Source organism: Hevea brasiliensis, chromosome 16 (genome assembly GCF_030052815.1).
Source record: "Hevea brasiliensis isolate MT/VB/25A 57/8 chromosome 16, ASM3005281v1, whole genome shotgun sequence".
NCBI lineage: Eukaryota > Viridiplantae > Streptophyta > Magnoliopsida > Malpighiales > Euphorbiaceae > Hevea > Hevea brasiliensis.
The window spans coordinates 63,452,477-63,472,668 of record NC_079508.1 but is presented as its reverse complement, the minus strand read 5'-3'; the positions used below and the strand labels follow the sequence as shown (position 1 = coordinate 63,472,668).

The following is a 20,192-nucleotide window of genomic DNA, read 5'->3' as shown; positions in this document are numbered from 1 at the left end:
CGCTGCCGCTCCGTTTCTCGGCCACCCGGCCGATCCGGCCACCGATTGGACCTGGTCTTGTGTCTAAAATCATCTACTCGGCGAGAGCTTTCCATAGACACCAAGAACGCCGAAATCCATCGAGCGGTTTGTCCGATTTTTGCTCGGGAAGATTTTAGCCCATTTCGACTTTTGGGCTAGATTTCTCGAAAACCGTGAATCCCACGAGAAAATCGAGGCCACCAGCACGCTCCATTCGTCGAGAGCTTCGCAACGACATAAATTTCGAATTTTTCCGACACCGTTTTTCGGTGGGTCCCACGGAACTTCGCAGTGTAATTTCGAGCATTAAATGAGCTTAGAAAATTCTGAAAAATTTATGTGCTAACCCCCGTGTTATGGGCTTCGTGTAGGTATCCTCGATTCGCGGAAATTCGACAGTTGACCGGGTCTGCAAATTTCGCCGCATGCACTGCGTGACCGGAAAAGTCTCCGAATTGGGCCGAGGTTTTGGCTAGCCCCATTGTCGACGCCCCAGCGCCCTCAAGTCGGAATCGGCAAAGGTAAACCCGAACCTAGTTTTTACATAATTTTCTAGTGCTTAAATAGGATTAAAAATCCGTAAAATATTCGTGGTAGCTTAGAAAATTGTGATTCTTTTTGCAATAGCTTAGTAATATTGCTAAGGACCGCGGGGCAAAGTTTTAGAATTTTTAGAGCTGATTTGGGCAGTTTTTGCAAAAATGGTCAATTATAGGGACTAAATTGAAATTTTACATATTGTGATGGATGATTGATTTGATGGGCCCAGGAGGGGCTGTGTGATGTGATTGAGTTGTGGATATATGGATTGTGAGTATAGAAGTGTATTTTGAGCCCTTTTGCAGGTTGGGTATGTCCTAGGTATAGGGGAGACTCTGCCGGATTTTCGGCACGACTTAGGACGTATTGGTATTTTTCTTTGTTTGTATTGAGTCAGATTTATTAAATGATTGTAATAAAATTATCAGGTGAGCCGGGACAGCCTTCTTCCTCCGCCCAGCCGCCACAGTAATTGTCGTCAAGTCTGTGAGTAAAATATTAATTTTAATTATAATTTCGATATTATTATATGTTCAGCATGCCCATGCATCACTTATATGCATATATTTATGTAGTTAAACTCTAGGCACGATTTATGTTGCATTCATAACTGTTGATGTACCATGGATGTTGTTGTGGTAATTTGGAGCAGTGTGCGTGCGTTGGCGTGCGTGTGATGTGGTGTGGACTATGGATAGGACGGGGTAGTCACGGCTTGAGTAATTCGCTGGGACCCGTTCCTTCGAGGGGTAGTCACGGCTTGAGTAATTACTGGGACCTCGATTTGGTTATTAAGTGGAAGTCCGAGCTTGAGTAATTCGGCCGCACCAGTTGGATTTAAGAGAGTCAGATAGGGATCACTCCCATATGTTATGATTGATACTACAGGGTGTGTGAGTGCTCCAAATTACCTTTTTGATGTTATGATGTGAAAATGTTGTTTATGTTGCATTTCACTCTACAGGGTGCATTAGTTCAGATAGTTATAGAGATTATAGTTAAGATTGATATTTTACTCTCTGAGTCGAACGCTCACTCCTGTTCAAAAATTTTTACAGGCCACAGGAGGATATTTTGTTCTGGATTAACCTGCCTTTTTACCTCGCAGATTGTTTATCAATATTGTGTAATTTTAATTACTCCTAGAATTTCCGCATGTGTTAGCAGTAATTATTTGAAATTGGTCTGTAATATTATATTCATGTTGGACCTGTAAACTTAATATTTTAAGCCTGTTTGATGGATTGGAGGAGGGAGCTGAGCTCCCATTTATTATTATGTTGATGAGTATGTGGAGGGTGAGCTGAGCTCCCCAATTGACTATATATTGTGTTTACAGGTCGGGTGAGTCGAAAACTCCCCGTTGGTAAGTCCATTTTATGGCCGGACTCTGTCCGTTTGTTTTCTTGATATTGGGCCCAAATGGGCCTTAGAGTTGGGTTAATGAACAGTTAGGCTTACTACGGGCCTCGGGGGCTTTAGGCTGGCCCAGGTCCTAGTGCCGGTCCGGCCCATAGGTTGGGTCGTGACAAGAGAGATAAAGATGTGGAGATAAATATATAGAAATGCATAAATCAATATGTGTTAATTTATTGATTTATGTATTTCTATATATCTCTCTCCACTTCTTTATCTCTCTCTCTCTATTTATTTTTATATATATGATAATCTTAATATATCTATCTATAACTCATTTTATTTCTATCATTCTCTAAATATTTTTTACTATCCCCCTCTATATTTAAATTAAAAGCAATGATTTAATGATGATAATGGTGATAATATTGTACACGTGGTGCTTATAGCGGTGGTGCTGATTTAACTATTGATAGTTGTATATGTGACTATTCTAATAGTAGTGAAGTATTATTAATACTATAAAAATAGGTGTATATAAGTAAATGATTTATATATCTTATAATTTTAAATTTAAATATTTGTTATATTATAATTTTAAGGATATGTTAATTAGGGTTTAAAAATACTTCAAATTATTATAGTTTAATATTATATTTTTTAATGAAAAGAATTATAAAGAATCACAAAAGAGAAAAAAAAAAAAAAAAGGGACAAATGAAGGGATCGAATCCTAAACCCTCTACCTTATGCTTGAGAGCATGTACCAATCAGACTATTAGCTTTTATCCAATAAATTTTTGTATACACATACACAAGAGTTATTTCAAAATTAACACATATTGATTTATATATTTCTATATATCTCTCTCCCTCTATTTATTTTTATATATATGATAATCTTAATATCTCCGTCTATAGCTCTTTTTATTTCTATTATTCTCTAAATATCTTTAACTAGCTCCCTCTATATTTAAATTAAAAACAATAATTTAGTGATGATAATCGTGGTAATATTGTACACGTGGTGATTGTAGCAGTGATGTTGATTTAACGATTGATCGTTGTATAGGTGATTATTCTAATAGTAGTGAAGTAGTGTTAATACTGTAAAATTAGGTATATATAAATAAATGATTTATATATATCTTATAATTTTAAATCTAAAAATTTGTTATATTATAATTTTAAGAAAAAATGTTAATTAGGATTTAAAAATACTTACAATCATCATAATTTAATATTATATTTTGGAATGAAAATAATTATAAAGAATCACAGAAGAAAAAAAAAAGGGACAAATGGAGGGATCGAACCCTAAAACCTCTATCTTATGCTTGGGAGCATGTGCCAATCAGACTATTAGACCTCATCCACTTTTTAAATCAACGAATATATATATATATATATATATATATAAAGAATGTATTGTGTTAGGTGCACTTATAAATGAAAAAAAAAAGACATTTGACATAAGGAGGGCTCAAACTCTGAACCACAATGCGTATTTCTATACCAATCGGGCTACTTACCCTCATTTAACATTTTATTGTATGAAATATATATATTATACAAGTTCTAATGTGTATATATATTATTTTTTTCAAAAACATAAATTTTATTTATCAAAATTATATATCATGTCCAGTAATATTTATTTTTACATTTATATCTAATTCTTCTCTGTAATCTAATTCATTATGCTAGCTCATCACTGTTGCATGTAGTAGTTCATATGTGCATGCATTAATGCAATAGACACTCTTTTCGAATCATCAGTTCTTGAATGGTATATAGAGCTGCAAGCAATAATAGCTTATTACATACATATTTTTTTTGCATGAGCCATTAAATAAGCTACCTCATTAACTCTAAGCTTTGAAGTTACTTTTAAGTTATTTCTTCTCTTTCTTTTGAGAGTATGATAATAAAATTATATACATTAATATCATTTAAGCTAGCTCAAATTGAACTATTTAACAGTGCTTAAAAGATTTTACATGATTTAACAGACATTTCCATCCATGAGCAGGGATTGAAGCTACTTTTGATGCACTTCAAGATAGTTGAGCCAAGGCAGGGCTCCTCAAAAGAAGAGAGATGGAGTTGTTATTGTTGCAATGACTTTACTGAATATTACTCCAATCCAATTCGAGTGTGAAAAATTACATACTTAAAACAAAAAGAAAAAGAGAGAAAAAAAAAAAAAATCTTCATTGCTACAGTTTCTGGTTTCCACAAGATTCTGGAGGTTGAACTACCTTTTCATTCTTCTTGTCATATTCTCGTTTCAATTCTTCCAATCGCTTGGAGACCTGATTGTTAATGTAAACACATTTAAATCAATCATGTAATATTACAGACAAATGACTGAAATTCATGTGCTTGAAAGCTTATATGGACTACAATACTAGGAGCACATATTTAAGTGGCGGATTCATGCAGTCATCAAATTTTTTATTTAATAATATTTTTTTTATTTAATTAAAATTTAATTTAATTTTAAATTAAAAAAAATAATTTTTATAATAAAAATTATAATATACAATTTTAATTATTATACTATTATTTATTAAAATAATATTTATATTTTACTTAAGATATAAAATAAAATAATTAAAAAATTAAAAATAAAAATAAAATTAGACGCTATCCAGATTTTTCATTTTAATTTTTAATTATTTTATTATAATAACATTTTATATTTTAATTTTTTTATTTAATTAAAATTTAATTTAATTTTAAATTAAAAAATAATTTATTTTAATAAAAATATTATAATATAAAATATTAATTATTATAATATTAATTATTAAAATAATATTTATATTTTATTTAAAATATAAAAATAAAATAATTAAAAAATTAAGAATGATTCAGAACTGAAGCTTCCATGGTATCAACTTCATTTTTGCAATATGGGAAATAGAGAATTCATGGCATTTGTTATACCTCCTGCAAATTTTTTCACTTCTTAAATTTATTGGAGAAATAAAAATTGCATTTGTAAGTCACAAAATCTACTAGTGAGAATGTACAATTTTCTGTGTGATAATATTAGCTGAGATGATGAATGAATTTGCAGCTTTTGTTTAATCCTAGTGGAATGATGATTTTCTCGCAATGCACTTGCTTTCTTTGCTTTTTGTTCATCTCTTATCTATTAATGTCATCACAGGAAAGTCTTTGCCCATTATCGAATCAGCATCCAACAAAATTGGCAGCCATTCCAAGCTAAAATTTGCCCATTTATACAAGCATTGTTGCTTCCCTGACATGAATACTGCAGTAGGTGAGAGGTTGGTTTAGGAAGCTGGTCCAAGCCCATGGAATAAAATGAAAAGTATCTTGTGAGCTCTGAAGAGAGTCAACATATGCAATTTTACCCCTATTTCATAGAGTGGCCGTTTCGTCCCATGCCCATGGAATATAATTGTAAAAGTCAATGCAAGAAAATTTTCAATGCAGAATTAAACGATTCCAAGTTGTACCAGAAGCCATATAATCTGCTGAAAATTCATAATATGTATGCGTCTATTTGCTTAATAAATTGGAAGTTGAAATGTGCGTGCTCATGTACCCGGTTACATGGCTGATAGGTAGCCATACGTATCTGTAGCAGATGAATTCCATTCATCAATACAGCTCTGATGGCTTAGCTTTAACTCTTTGCTTGTGATGGTGTTCATTAATTTTGATTTCTTGATACAATGAAACATCAACTATCAGTTGATCAACTTGAAACTTTATTGCTCAAATGGTAAAAGGTTGAGTTGGATGTGCTTAAAACTCGATCAAATTTGTGACAAACCTGACTTTCAATTGAAATGGAATTGCAGGAATTCATTTCCTGCTTCAATGTTAGGCGGGGAATTAGGAAAAAATTGAACCAATACGAATTTGCTTTTAAGGCAACCGTGGAAAAGAAATATGCAAATAATCATTGTGGATTTTCTTATTTGAATGAAGAGAAAATTTTGGAGGTGCTGTGGATGAGCGTAGATGTTGGAATTTTCCATTGCATAAAGTCTAAGCGAAAAAGAATGTGGAAGCTGAACAAGTGATGGGAATTTTCCCATTCCTTGGGCAGAAACCTTCCATGAATGTTCCATTCGCTTTAGTGAGTTTGATGGCATTTTATTTTTAGAAAGGCACCTTTGTGATTGTCAACTCAACTGCTCCAACGCATGCTGCTGGATGTTCCTCTTTTTTATCATTTCTCTTCTGCTATAATTTTATTTTACCTTATTTTCGCCTGCCTTCTTTTCCTTCCGACTTCAACTTGTCTTCCTGAGAATCCAACGTCGGCCAACTTGTCTGCATTAATAACTTTGTTGGAATATTACTTATTGAATATGTTCAATTTAATTTATTTTTTTATTTTTGAGTTAAATTAGTCGCTTAAATTTTTATTAAAATTTAAATTGGCCCAAAATTGATATGTGTGAGATCTGCTTGAGTTTTTTTTTTTGTTTATTCTAATTTATATTTTTTATCATAATGAATTTTAATTTAAATTTTGAATAATTATATAAAAAATAAAATATAAATTTTTTTATATTTTGATTTTCATTAATTATAATTATATTATTTTTCATTTTTCTAATTTAGCTAATCATATGAAAATATAAAAATAATATTTTCTATATTTAATTTTAGTTTATTATATTTAATTTTAAATTTTCTAATTTTAATTTTAATTTTAATTAATTATATGAAAGTTTGAAAATATTATCTATTATTTAATTTTAACTAAATATTTGAACAAATAATATTTTTTACATTTTTAATTTTAGTTAATTATCAATAATTATAATTTTTTTAATTTTAATTAGTTATATGAAATATAAATATAATATTTTTATGTTTTTAATTTTAATTATTTATAATTATAATAAATTTGGGTTTCAAATTTAATTTTGATTTTATTAATTTATTTAATTATAAAAGAATATAAAAATAATATTTTATTTTTATTTAATTAGTTATTTTTAAATAATATTTTATTTTTAAAAATAAAAAATTATTAAATATTTATTTTAATATGTGTATCTCATTTTTAAAAAGCTGAACTATGAAAACTTCAAAGATTAATTTAATTCAAAAATTAAAAATATACTAAATTAAATATACCGAATGGTATAAAATATAAAGTTAATAGTATCACACGATTTGGTATAATTTTGCATCATTGATTCTATGAAATTAATAATTATATGATAGAATTTGTAAATATATTCTAAATTACTAAAAATGACAAAATTAGCAAAATTCTGCTAATTAAATAATTTCGTATTGATTTTTTCCAAATACAATGTTATATTTTCGAACGCGAACAATCTTATGTTCATTATTTTAAAGTAGATAGAATCGCAAATTTACATCCTCATATTCAAATGAACCAACCTTCGTTAAACGCCACATCTTCATATTCTGATGCACTCGTGCACATGCTAGCGAATGAAACTAGACCTGGTCTGTTATTCTGATCCTCGGTTGTTATTTTACATTACATGCGTTATAAACTTGCCTGAATTCAGTGCTAACCATACATCAGGATACTTACACCACCCCCCCCAAAAAAAAAATACAAGTATTAACACAAATTGCATTTATTTAGGATGCGGTGGAATACTAATTTGTAACATATATGCAAGATCTGCAATACCATCGCCAACACAAACATGTAATATCAAAAGAGCCCAGTCTAACAATAAATATAAAGTATACCAATGACTGCCCTCACAATCACACTTTATTTCAATTACACACCGAAATTAAGACAACATACCAAAAACAACTATTTTTCTTCAACTTCCTCGTCGTTCTCATCCTCGCTCCAACAACATTTCAGGATTGACCTTGGAGACGCACATCCTTTGCTTCTTACAAAACTCTCATAGATGATTGTTCCACCCTTCCCAAGATCTTCATGGTTCCTCCCTCCACTGCTATATCCCTTCACATCCAGAGCTAACTTCTTTCCCAGTTCATCGTGTAAAACTTCAGAATGCAATGCAATGGAGAACTCAGTTGGTTCAAAGCAAGCCAAAACCCTTTCAAGCAGCTGAGTCAAATTCATATCTTCAAAATTGTAACCCACAGCTTCAAAACTCGCATAACTGAAACCATCTTCTGGAGTGATGTGAATTGTAGAGATTGCATCCCCTTCAATGGCATTCATGGAGTAACCACATGGGTCAAAATCAAAATCACAGATATCAGATTGTGGGAGGATCTTCCTAATACCAGATTCCTCAGTCATCACAGCAGCTGAACTGGATTGTGTTTTGTAGAAAACAGATGCTCGGTCCCTGTCCAAGCCAGTCATGCACATTTCAAGAGTGTGGGCACTGCGCAACTTGTACCCAACATCAACAGAAGCAGAGTATACATGCCATTTTTGGGTTTTGTCAGGACTACCCATCACATATGCTATGCTATCCAAACCAAGTTTGCCAAAATGGCCATCAAGAACAGCTACTTCCTCAGAGAAGCAACGATGTGGAAATGACTGAGCCCCAGGAAATTTGAAGCTCCCACGAGTATACCTCACAGAACATACAGTGAGTGAAAGAGTATCAGCCAATTTCAGAATTGCTGGGATTGAAAGAAGCAATTTGGTAGTCCCACAAGTTTTAATGATAACTTTGTAAGGGTACACAAAGAGACTAGATTCTGAAAGAACATAGGAATCAATGTGATTATTTGAAAGCGAATCAACAATGGTGCATTCAGCTGGTTTGAGAATCTCATCTAATTGAGATTTGGACAGAGAGCGGAGGCCCATCCCTCCAGGATCAGCAAAGAAACTAGGCTCAGAAAAGGACAATTCAAGCCTCTTTTCATAGCCTTCAAATCCAATAGCAGATATAGGCAAGGCCATCTTGCCTCAAAGGAAAAAAAATAACACTTCTCACGAACAAGTACGAAGGAACGAGCGAATCAGAAAAGAAATGCAGACTAAAGACAATGGCAAAATAAGAGAGAGCTACTAGGGGCTAAGTCAACAATTAGAAGATCTCAGGATGGCTTTCGCACGCACTGCACAAACAAAAAATGATGCAAAATTAGGAAGTGAGTTACATGACATGATGACAAAAAGCAGATGGGGGTAAAAATAAGATTAAAATCAAACTCACGTTAGAGTAAGCAGCAGTTCGGAACTTCTTGATTCCACCATGGGGCCGAACGTCTTCAATGCTGTAACCAAGGGGAGCTTCATAAAATAAGGATTTACTACTGCTAGACTTCTTCTTGCCACCTTTGGACTCCATTAGATCATTCAGTCTTTGCCTGTCAGAACACCAAGTACAGCAATCAGCATGATATACAATGTTGCACATAGGCAGTAGAGGAGACTCTTCTATGACCATCGAACTAATACAGTAACAATGCTGTTTTGAAAGCAATACCTATTAATTTGAAATAGCTAGAAACGAAACAAGGCAAAAATTTGAAGCGAGTGCATAGCTCAATCATACAAACGAAAGGAGGTCTTTCTGATAAGAGCAGTGTAAAAAGAGAGTTTTTATCCAAACTACAAAGGCCAAGGATTACAGGAACAAAATAAATAAAAAGCAACTGCTTAACTACATTAAAAAAATATATCTTAGGTTTACTTCCGTTTCATTTTTTTAAATGATACCAAGAAAAAAAAAAAAAGATATCAATCACCTATATCATGATTAGTTAAAAGGGTTTTGGAAACAAAGAAAAACAAATCCATGAAAAATTACAAAGACTAAGGGGTTTGTAGGAATGTAGGATGGCTGTTCAACAGATTCACCACAAGGACTCGTTACCATCACAAAGACCAATTAACTAAAGAAAAAAAAGAATAGAATATGAATTTAGAACTCTAAACATTAGCTTCCATTAAAAAGAATGAATTGGTGTTAAATCCCACATCGGTTGAGTATTAGAGAAAAATATTTCATATTTGTTCGTGGAGTTAGGCCTGTCAATTTTATCATGTTACTCGAAAAAAACAAACCATACATTCATCGTAATTAATCCTTACAATAAAAAAGATAAAATAAACAATTAATCCAAACAACAATTACGTATGGAAATACAAATAAATACATGAAAACCAGCAATAAAACACGTACCAATATGAAAATATTCCAATCTGATAACCCTAGCTCTTCTAAAAACCTTTCTTTTGTGAATCTCCAATGAAATCAAACCCTAGAAACCAAATCCACAACAAAAAAAATTTTTAACCAAAAAAAACCTCAAATCGACATAAAACACAAAAGAAAAACTAATATAAAATACCGATTGAAAAACAGGAACACAGAGCGATGAAGATACCGATATTCTAACAGCTAGAGGCAAAATCAATCCCTATAAACTCGAGGAATAGAAGAGAGAATCGTATAAGATATCAGCTGGCTTTTGTGATTATTGAAGGGTCTCCTTTCTGGTGACTTGTGAGGCGGTCACGAGATGCGTCTGGAGGGTGATTTATATACGGGATGAAAGTGCGTGCAGAAGAACCTGTAAATTGCCCTGGGTTACGTAGATAATTACAGTCGCACCCCTGCTATTAACGGTAGTTTTTTTTTTCCTCAAATAATAATTAGTTGCTGAGCGCGTATTTGGAATGACAAAACTGCCCTTAATGCATTGGCGCCAGGATACAATTATGAAAGCGACATGAGGGTAGTTTGGACATTTTGGTGATCGCCACCACTCATTCTTGTCTTGTAATTTTATTACGCCGCCGGATTCGGAAGGGCCAATTAATGTGAAATAAATATTCAATGAGTCCAAGTTGGCAACGTCTTAGCTGTGTTGGTTCTATAAATAGGCATGGTACTGAATTTAAGCATATTCATGCATTTTTCTCGTTTTTTTTTTTTTAATAATTTATATGCATACAAAATTTTAAACTTATTGTATAAAAGATAAAAAAAATGGTAACTGTCCCTTAAATTTACATCTCATCTTGTTTAATAATGATAGTTATCTTAATAATTATAGATTATTTTATTAGTTATTAATTATTAAGTATTAATAATTTATATAATAGTTTTAAAATAAAAGTATTTAATAAAGATAATTATTATATTAATTATTAAATATAAAATTAATAATATCATCTTATTAATTATAGTTAAAAATTAATTTAAATTATAAAATTAATAAAAATTAATTTTTCATAAATTATTCTCTCAACTTTTAAATGTTAATATAAATATTATATCGTAAAATAATATAAATAATAAAAATATTAAATACTACCTTAAAAATTATTATCCACCCATACACTTTTTATACTTTAATGGTTATTAGTTAAATTCATAAATTATTTTTCTTTTAACATGGGAATGCAAATTATGATTCATATATTCTTTTCCATATATAAGATATAAGATATTTTCATTATTATTATAAATAATTATTTTTTATAAATTAATTAATTATTCACATTTAAATTTTAATTTGATATCTATTAATTTTTCATTTATTTATAATTGCAAAAATCTCATGATTCATATTTTTATTTTTCTTTTACATTATAGTCTTTTCAATTAATTTCTAAAATGTTCTCTCCTTTCTTTTTAAACTTTATTTCTTTTATACTTTATTTTTTCTAAAAATTGTAAATTATGATTTTGTAAGATCACCTTTTCTTTTAAAAATGCATGGATAAATTATTATTTTAAGATAATAATCACGATTAATTATAAACTCTATAAAAAAAATTGCGTAGCATCTAATAGTATTAAAAAATAGCCACGAATATATTGATTAATTAGTTGTTAAGGTGAAAAAAAGAAAAAAAAAACAAATATTTTATAGAAATAATTAAGCCAAATAATTAAAATTACATTTAAAAATTGTGTTAAATTAGTTATTTTAGTTGTGGATAAATCAACCCTAATTCCAATTGCTTACTAAATGTCAAGCTAGTGCGAACGTAAAAGTTAAATTTTGATTTATATTATGAACCTTATTATTTAATTTTTATTTTAAATAATAAATAAATAAAATAGACTGAGATTTATATTATAGTTATTAAATTGACGGAATAGAAGACACCGCGGCCCTGGGATAAGAGGAGGGATGCCTGCCAGCCATGGGTTAATGGAGTAGTGGGCCCACCCAATTCACAAATACTGACAGTTGCAGTGTCCTTTCCCCTTTGCCACGCTTCTCTTGCGTGTATGCTTCGCCTGGAATCGTCACCCATGGAGAAAGAGCTGTTCGCTGGTTCAGCACCTCCATTATTCGGGGAATTGACCGTACAGGGTCAATTTAAAAAAAAAAAAAACCGAAACGGGGTAGAGTTTGGAAAAATTACGGGAAAGGGGTGAGAAGGCCAAAAAACGTTAATAAAAATAGCGTCCTAACACGTCCCAAATAAAAACGCTATTTTGAATAGCGTCCTGACGTAAAAACGCTATTCAAAATAGCGTTTTTACGTCAGGACGCTATTCAAAATAGCGTCCTCACAACAGCGCCGCCCGAACCAAGCCGAAGGACGGGAGGACCAAGCCGAAGGACGTGAGGACGCTATTCAAAATAGCGTCCCCACGGCGCCAACCGTGCCGAAGCATGGAAAACGCTAATATGATTAGCGTCCAAGACTGTCCGCCGGCAAAACGCTAATCATATTAGCGTCCTCAACCATGAACCTGAAAAACGCTCCGCCGGCAAAACGCTAATCATATTAGCGTCCTCAACCATGAAACGATCAAAAACCTCCTCATCCTGAAAAACGCTAATGATATTAGCGTCCGGAGACTGATTTTGTAAATATATTAAATTTATAATATTTTGATCGATCATTTAATTATAATTATTTATTATATTTTATAAAATATATTGATTGATTTTGTTTAAAGTTTATTTTATATTTTAGTAGTAGTAATATTTATTTAATATTATATATTTATGAAATTAATTTAATTTATATATTCTAAATAGAATATAATTGTACGGTTTAAAAAATATTTATATTCATAAAATTAATTTTATATATTTGTAAAAAAAAATTTATTAATCATAAAAATATATCTTAATTTATAGATTAAAAAATATAAATGTATAATATTTGAATATATTTGATTGATAAATTTAAAATTATGTTAGTTATAAAAATTAAAAGTTATTAAAGTATAACTAATATTAATTTTTATTCTTATTATAATTATGGATAATATATTTTCTTCATAGCAATTAATAAATGTAATTACTTAATTAGTTTTAATTACTTTATTATTTTCAAATTAATTAAAAATATATATATAAAATGTTTACTAACATGTCATACGAGCAATTGACTTAAAGCAAGATATAAATTAAGACAAGTATTCATAATTATTATACAAATAAAAATAAATATTTAAATTAGTCATGTGCCACAACCAGGTCTTCGAATATGTCGTCTCGGTCGAAGAACTCGATGTTGTCCCCCTTCTTGCTGCTCTTCTGGATCACCTTGTGCATCTTGGGGTTGGCCAGGTTGCCCTTGTTGTTGTCCTGATGATTCCCCCCCTGCAGTATAATGCATAGCACCTTGTTCATGGTGTCCAAATAGACCTGCACCAGATGGAATATGGCCTAAGGCACCAGACTGATATAGTGCATAGTATTGATCTGAACCATATCCGCCAAATTGACTCGAAGCATATTGTGATGGCCCAAGGCTAAATGGTATGCCAAATGGAGCAAATAAGCTACTCATTGGTGTATGTGGCTGCTGACTCTCAGTGAAGTCAAATGTGCTTCTGCTTTGCACATGAGAATGATATGTCATCCATGGTGTTGATGGGCCAGGTATTGATGGGGTAGGCATCCAACCAGTATAATGTGGGGGGATAGTTTCTGAATATGGTTGGAATACTGTGGATGGACTAGGATGAGACGGTGCAGGAGCTAAGGGAATAGGACCAGGCGCTGATGCCATGCAGAAAGGGTGAAATCACGGCGGTGGGGGCATAACATCATCAGTGGAGAGGATTAGCGCATTTGATGTTGGCGACGTCGAGGAGGGCGTGATTGGCGTCGTCTTTGGTCACGTGAGGGGCGAGGTTGGTTGATGGGTTGGTCCTCTTCCAATTCATCATTAAAAGTTCTTTGCTTGAGGTGCGGGCGAGGAGGTGGCATTTGGCAAAGCCTACTTTCTTGTTCCAGAGCAATCATCATTTTTCTTAATGTACGCTTAACTTCTGCCACGTTTTGTGTTGATGGATTTTGTAATTTTATCAAACAATCCTCAATTGCGTCCTCCTGTAAAAATAAAAAATATATACATAACGTTACATTTTATGTTAAAAAATACAAAATTATTATTATAAGTATTTAATAATGAAAAAAATACATGTTGTTAATCATTACCACACAACCAATAGCAGCTCCACTTATTGAGATCCAACGTCTACCAGCTCGACGGTACCACTCCATATATTCAGAATGATGGTGGAGTGGTTGTCCCATTTGTTGCCCTTGAACAATATATTGTTCTCGCCTATTCCAACGATGAATATATGTTGCATGGTGGTGTGCCCAATTACTCTCACTGAGTCGGAGAGTAATATCGTGCAACTCATCTGTTTGCATCGGTGGTCTTTGGAATAATTGGGCCAAACCAAACTGCCTCATGACTCTGTCAGGTTGGTGCCATTCAATAATATGAAAGCAAATTAATGGCACCACTGTCTTCCAACTGGGACGACCTTGGATACACATGTCTGGCAGCTCATCAAATAATTCCTCACTATATGGTTCCCAAGTGATCTGCAAGTGAATATTAGCAAAACATGAAGTGATTATAAAGGTACGGAAAAATATAACATATTATTTTAAGTCATATTATTACATCTTCAGGTCGCATCCGGTCAAGGTTGTACCGAATTTGTGGCAGTACATGAGTTGTTACTTCAGTGATTTGTCGAGCTCTACTCCACCTGTTAGTTGATAAGAAAATTAAAAATATAATACAATAAAAGGCAATTTATTCATTGCTTAATGGATAAAAATATAAATTTAATGACATACCTAGCACCTAGATGTGCATCATGAGAGTGATGGATCCCTTATTGATGGAGAGATTATTTTAAATCTCTCCCAAGCCGAATCTGCAAAATGAATAGTGGTCTGAAATCTCCTTTGTTTGATACTTGACAACACGGCATAGCTCACGATAAAGGAAGGCTAAGCAAGCTCCACCCCAACTGTATGTCCCAGCTTCCCTCAAGTCTTCTAGAAGGGGTAGAAACATCAAGTTGACACGTGAGTTTGTCTTGTCGGGAAATATCGAACTAATGAGTCGTAATATGAATGCTCTTGCATGCCATAATACGGTTAAATCATCAGCTTGATGTGGAATATCTCCAAACTCATCAACTAGCCACGATAATTTGAGTGTATGTCTTAAGCAGTTGTAATTGCTGATGATATGTCTTAAGCAGTATCGATGATGCCCAGCAGGAGGCTGCCACCAATCTTGATTCATTGCCTTTTTTATGGCAATATGTCTATCTGATATAACACATATTCCATTACGATCTGTCACAAACACCCTCAAACAAGACATAAACCAATCCCAGTTCCTTGTATTTTCATCACGACTATTGCCCACGCAATTGGGAAAATATGGTTATTACCATCAAGTGTTGTTGCACAAAATAAACATCCTTTGTACTTTCCATATAAAAAAGTTGAGTCTATGAATATAACCGGTCGACAGTTCTTGAATCCTTCTATTGTTTGTTTATATGCCCAAAACATTCTATCGAAAACCCGATAAGCAGGATCTAATCTATTATTAACAAAAAAAGGATCATCTTCAATCAAGAACATACTTTCAGGGTTCTGTTTGCACAAAGCAAGCATATATTGTCGCAACCTTCCGTAAGATTCGTCCCAATCACCAAAGATCTTAATAATTGCATCGTGCCTAGCGTTCCAGGTCTTTCGATAACTTGGCATATATCCAATCTTATCTTTTATTTCAGACTGTAACGCTCCTATCTTCACATTGGGTTGTTCACGTACAATGGCGAGAATGAAATCAGATATAAATTTGCTATCCAATTGCTTATGATCTTGTGACAGTGATGGATTAACACATGTATGTGGTCCATTATATCGCGTAATTTTCCATATATCACTTCCTTTCCCTCGTGAGGCACGCAATCTCCACTTACAATTGCTCGTTGTGTCTTTGCACCTGATGGCATATGTTCTACTCTTTGTCTCCTCATTACAAAACTCATGGTGCCTATGTAAATGATATTCTTTGGCGACTTTTGGACATCCTCTCTAGATGAGAATATCATTCCTAATTCAAACTCTTTTAATGGATCCCACATTGAACTACAACGTGGTGTTGACCATGGATCAACCGTTAGCAATGAAAAATCTATTTCACTATAAGGCGGAGGAGGGACAAGCGGCATTATTGGGTTTGCAACATGAGTATTATAGTAAAAGGCAAATCTACTACAAACTCATTATGATTACCACTATCCTCATTCATGTCACAGTCATCACTATCAATCCATTCTTCATCAGACTCCGCATCATCCTCATCATCATCAGGACAATAATCATTGCTAGCAGATTCAAAATCATCCGTACACTTCAGTGCTTCAGTGTAACAATTATTTGATGGGCCCGCTTCATCAACAACATTTGCAGATGGTCGAAAAATTTCAATATATAATTCAATCGATGACATACCTCCAATTTCATCAATGTAATTAAACATAATATTCACATCGTTATCGTTTGTCAAACCCATTCACTCACATTTACAGGAGCCCTATTTTTCAATGGGTTGTGCGAATAAGATTTTCGATATAAATTCATGTCCACCTTTAAGATTAATTCCACGGACAATTTTCATTCCTAAAGTACCAAAATCCATACGTTTACCAATAGTAATGACGGTTGATGAACCCCCATAATATTCATAGCCTTCATCATTCATAATGATTTCTCCATCCCAATATAAAGTAGCAAAACTTGGAATTGACATTTCTGATAAAATAAAAATCGTAACAACTATCAGCATAAACGGTCTGGTTGACAATACGTTTTACATTGTACATTACTAATTTTTCTATTTTTTTAATTTTAATTAATAAAATAAATTAATATTTTATTTCTACTAATTATATTTTAATTAAATATGCAATGATTTCGACATATTTTTATGTTACTCTTGTTTTAATTTTTAATCATATTTTAATAATATTAATTTTTTAAATAATTACATATTAATTGTTATATTGAGTTTCGCCAATTTTTTTTATTTTATTATTTTTTATTTCTTCCATAATATATAAATCATATAATTTTATAATTTATTTTTATTAATTACATTTTAATTAAAATGCTACTTATTAATTACATTGTAATTTTTTATATTACTAATTTTTCATTTTTTAATAATATTTTATATAAATTTATATTTTATTTTTATTACATCATTTTCTATAATATATTATGAACACAATTTTCTATTAATAAAGAAATTATTTTCAACAACATTTTACATTACTAATTTTTCTATTCTTTTAATTTTAATTAATAAATTAAATTAATATTTTATTTCTAATAATTAAATTTTAATTAAAATGCTACTTATTTTTTTTGGCAATTTTTTATATTACTAATTTCTCATTTTTATTAATATTTTATATAAATTTATATTTTATTTTTATTACATCATTTTCTATAATATATTATGAACTCAATTTTCTATTAATTTTTCCCTTTCTTCTATAGCTTTTACTAATTTTTAAAAACTTAAACTATTATTTTATTTTATACTAATATTCTCTGTTCAACTTATTAAACTATTATATTATGAGATACAAAAATTATATGACTTAATATAAAATTTATTTTGTAACATAATTTACATTTATAATTTTTATTTTCTCTTTCCTAACATTTTCTTACTACTACAAATTTATATTATTTTTTCTTTAGCTTCTTTACTATTATACACTAAAAATATAATTTTTTTGTATTATTTTTCCCAATAACTAATACTCATTTTATCAGTATTATGCTATTACTATATATATATCAACTTGCTCACAAACATACCAACATGCATGCATAAAAATATATATATATATATATATTATTTTCAGCATAATAATTACATTAATACTCAAGCATTGTATATATTGCATGTTAAAACTTGTAACGAAAATTTATTTCTTAAAGAATATTACATTTTTTTCACAATAATATACATTATTATCACCTAAGCATTTCATATATTATATGTTCAAAATTATTAAACAGTCAAAATACATACCTTAATATAATTTTTTTTCAAATTTCTGAAAAATCTTTCCTTGTGATCTACCACTGCCTGCACCTTACTCTTCTCCTTCTTGCTCCACCCGAGCTGCTCCACCAAAATGAGACACTGGAGGAGGGAATGAAGGAGCGAGGGAGACGATGGACGAGGAATGAACGAGAGCGAGGGGCTTGAGGGCGAAATGAAATCAGTAAATGAGAGCGCAGGGAGAGAGAGCATTAAGAGCAGGGTAGAAATGGTGATCAGCATGCACACGGGACGCTAATAAAAATAGCGTCCCACCTTTACTGAAGATTCCTGAACCAGATTGGACGGGGCGAAGATCAGCACGGGACGCTAATAAAAATAGCGTCCCGCGTGCAGGAATATTCCCTGCGCAGATTGGACTTGCGGCGAGCGAGCTTGGGTGGGACGGATCGCGAGCTCGGGAGGACACGGGACGCTAATTATATTAGCGTCCGGAGCAGATGGGACGGACTGCAGCAGGCTCGGGAGGACACGGGACGCTAATTATATTAGCGTCCGGAGCAGATGGGACGGCGTGCTGCACTGGCTCATTCCGGACGCTAATATGATTAGCGTCCAAGCTTCAGCTCCATTCCGGGTGCCATTCATAATAGCGTCCCTTGTTCAGACGCTACTGTAGCCACAGCAACCCGCCCCCTCTTGGTAATTTTTGTTGGTGTTAGCCTATTCTGGTATTTTTTCATTATGAGTTGCCTTAGTACGGTCATTTGCCCCCATTATTCCACTACAAGAAGAGGTTCTATTCAATTTTTTTTTTTTTTAAAAAAAAAGAAAAGGTTAATTATAGATAGGGTTTATCACATAATATATGAGCCGAATCATTTTATTGATGCTACTATCGATTTTTTTAAATATCATTCCTTTCATTTGATTCAGCAAATAACATAAAAAGGAAGAGGAGAATATAATAATTATTCTTATTTTTCTTATTTTGAATATGAAGAAAATTATGAAAACATTATTTTATGATTTCATATTTTTGTATATTATATATATTTATGAAATGGAAATATAAATAGAAATAAATAATTGTTTGATTGATTGGAACCGAATCAATGTGTAATAGACTATCCCATTGCGCAGGCACGCATGAAACTCGTTTAATTTGTGAGCAATGCTCGCTGAATGGAAAACAAGCAGTTTCAGGTTCAATCAATAAGAATAAGATGCTTTCATTACAAATAATTCTTATCAATTATAAGCAAGTTCAATCAATAATATTAATATTTATATTAATATTTTTGGGTCCATGTGCTTCAGCATGTGATTAGTTACTGTCTTAACTACACAATTAGAGATATTCTTCCTTTCCAATTATCTATGGCCATCGTTATTATTAACCATCCTTTGGGAAATCTTTTATGGGCTTGTAGTATAGCGCATCATTGTATATTATGATTTGCCCGATCCTCTGCTTTAATTCTTGTTTGAATGTTCACATAAATGCACAAACACCTCAAATCGCCTTGCCTTTATTTTTTTTTTATTTTTTAAAAAAGAGTCCATTTAACAACTCAAGAGTCAGAGTTCAGATAACCTTCGCAACTTATATAATAAGCAACGCAAATCAGAAACGTCTCTCCCACCCCTTCTACCTTATTAGCACCAAATACATGGAGGATAAGAATGCCACAACATCACTGGCACAGTCTTCATGATGGCGGTGGTTGATTAGTGTAGGTAGGGTGACGGTCAAAATAGTTATATTTATATTTTTTCAGTATATAAAATATTAAAATATGATATAAATTTCATTATATATATTTTAAATTATATATACTCCATAAACACTCAAATCACCATGGTTTACAATCACCACTATTATCGTTATTTAAATCATTTACTTACAAATTATATGAATATAGATAGATATAAATATAAAAATAACTATTACTTGACATGATATACACTTTTAACAAATAAAATTTATATTTTCAAAAAAATATAT

The 20,192-nt window shown here is 31.8% G+C and overlaps 2 protein-coding genes, 1 long non-coding RNA gene and 1 other non-coding gene across 4 annotated transcripts; all 4 read right to left on the bottom strand.

Annotated features, from left to right (window-relative positions):
- Positions 1-3,980: 3,980 nt before the first annotated feature.
- On the bottom strand, positions 3,981-6,390 carry LOC131174829 (uncharacterized). The gene is made up of 2 exons (XR_009145056.1): positions 6,162-6,390; positions 3,981-4,232 (listed from the first exon to the last, which is right to left on the bottom strand). It is a non-coding gene; the product is annotated as an uncharacterized LOC131174829 (long non-coding RNA).
- A 1,123-nt stretch (positions 6,391-7,513) lies between these two features.
- LOC131174828 (S-adenosylmethionine decarboxylase proenzyme-like) lies at positions 7,514-8,955 on the bottom strand. The gene has a single exon (XM_058138873.1). It carries the CDS (start codon positions 8,801-8,803, stop codon positions 7,718-7,720), a length of 1,086 nt encoding a protein of 361 aa, XP_057994856.1. The 5' UTR covers positions 8,804-8,955; the 3' UTR covers positions 7,514-7,717.
- Positions 8,956-9,326: 371 nt separating this feature from the next.
- On the bottom strand, positions 9,327-10,388 carry LOC110664604 (uncharacterized). Its single transcript, XR_009145055.1, has 3 exons — positions 10,201-10,388; positions 10,032-10,110; positions 9,327-9,419 (listed from the first exon to the last, which is right to left on the bottom strand). It is a non-coding gene; the product is annotated as an uncharacterized LOC110664604 (transcript).
- Positions 10,389-13,893: 3,505 nt separating this feature from the next.
- On the bottom strand, positions 13,894-14,493 carry LOC110643302 (uncharacterized). Its single transcript, XM_058138462.1, has 2 exons — positions 14,272-14,493; positions 13,894-14,163 (listed from the first exon to the last, which is right to left on the bottom strand). The coding sequence occupies exons 1-2, from the start codon at positions 14,491-14,493 to the stop codon at positions 13,894-13,896; spliced, it is 492 nt and encodes a 163-aa protein (XP_057994445.1).
- Positions 14,494-20,192: the final 5,699 nt, after the last annotated feature.

Coding starts and splice junctions, on each gene's coding strand:
- LOC110643302 (XM_058138462.1), bottom strand. CDS start 14,493: ATGCAAACAGATGAGTTGCACGATATTACTCTCCGACTCAGTGAGAGT. Junction 14,164..14,271: donor GAGCTGCTATTGGTTGTGTG/GTAATGATTAAC, acceptor TTATTTTTACAG/GAGGACGCAATTGAGGATTG.
- LOC131174828 (XM_058138873.1), bottom strand. CDS start 8,803: ATGGCCTTGCCTATATCTGCTATTGGATTTGAAGGCTATGAAAAGAGG.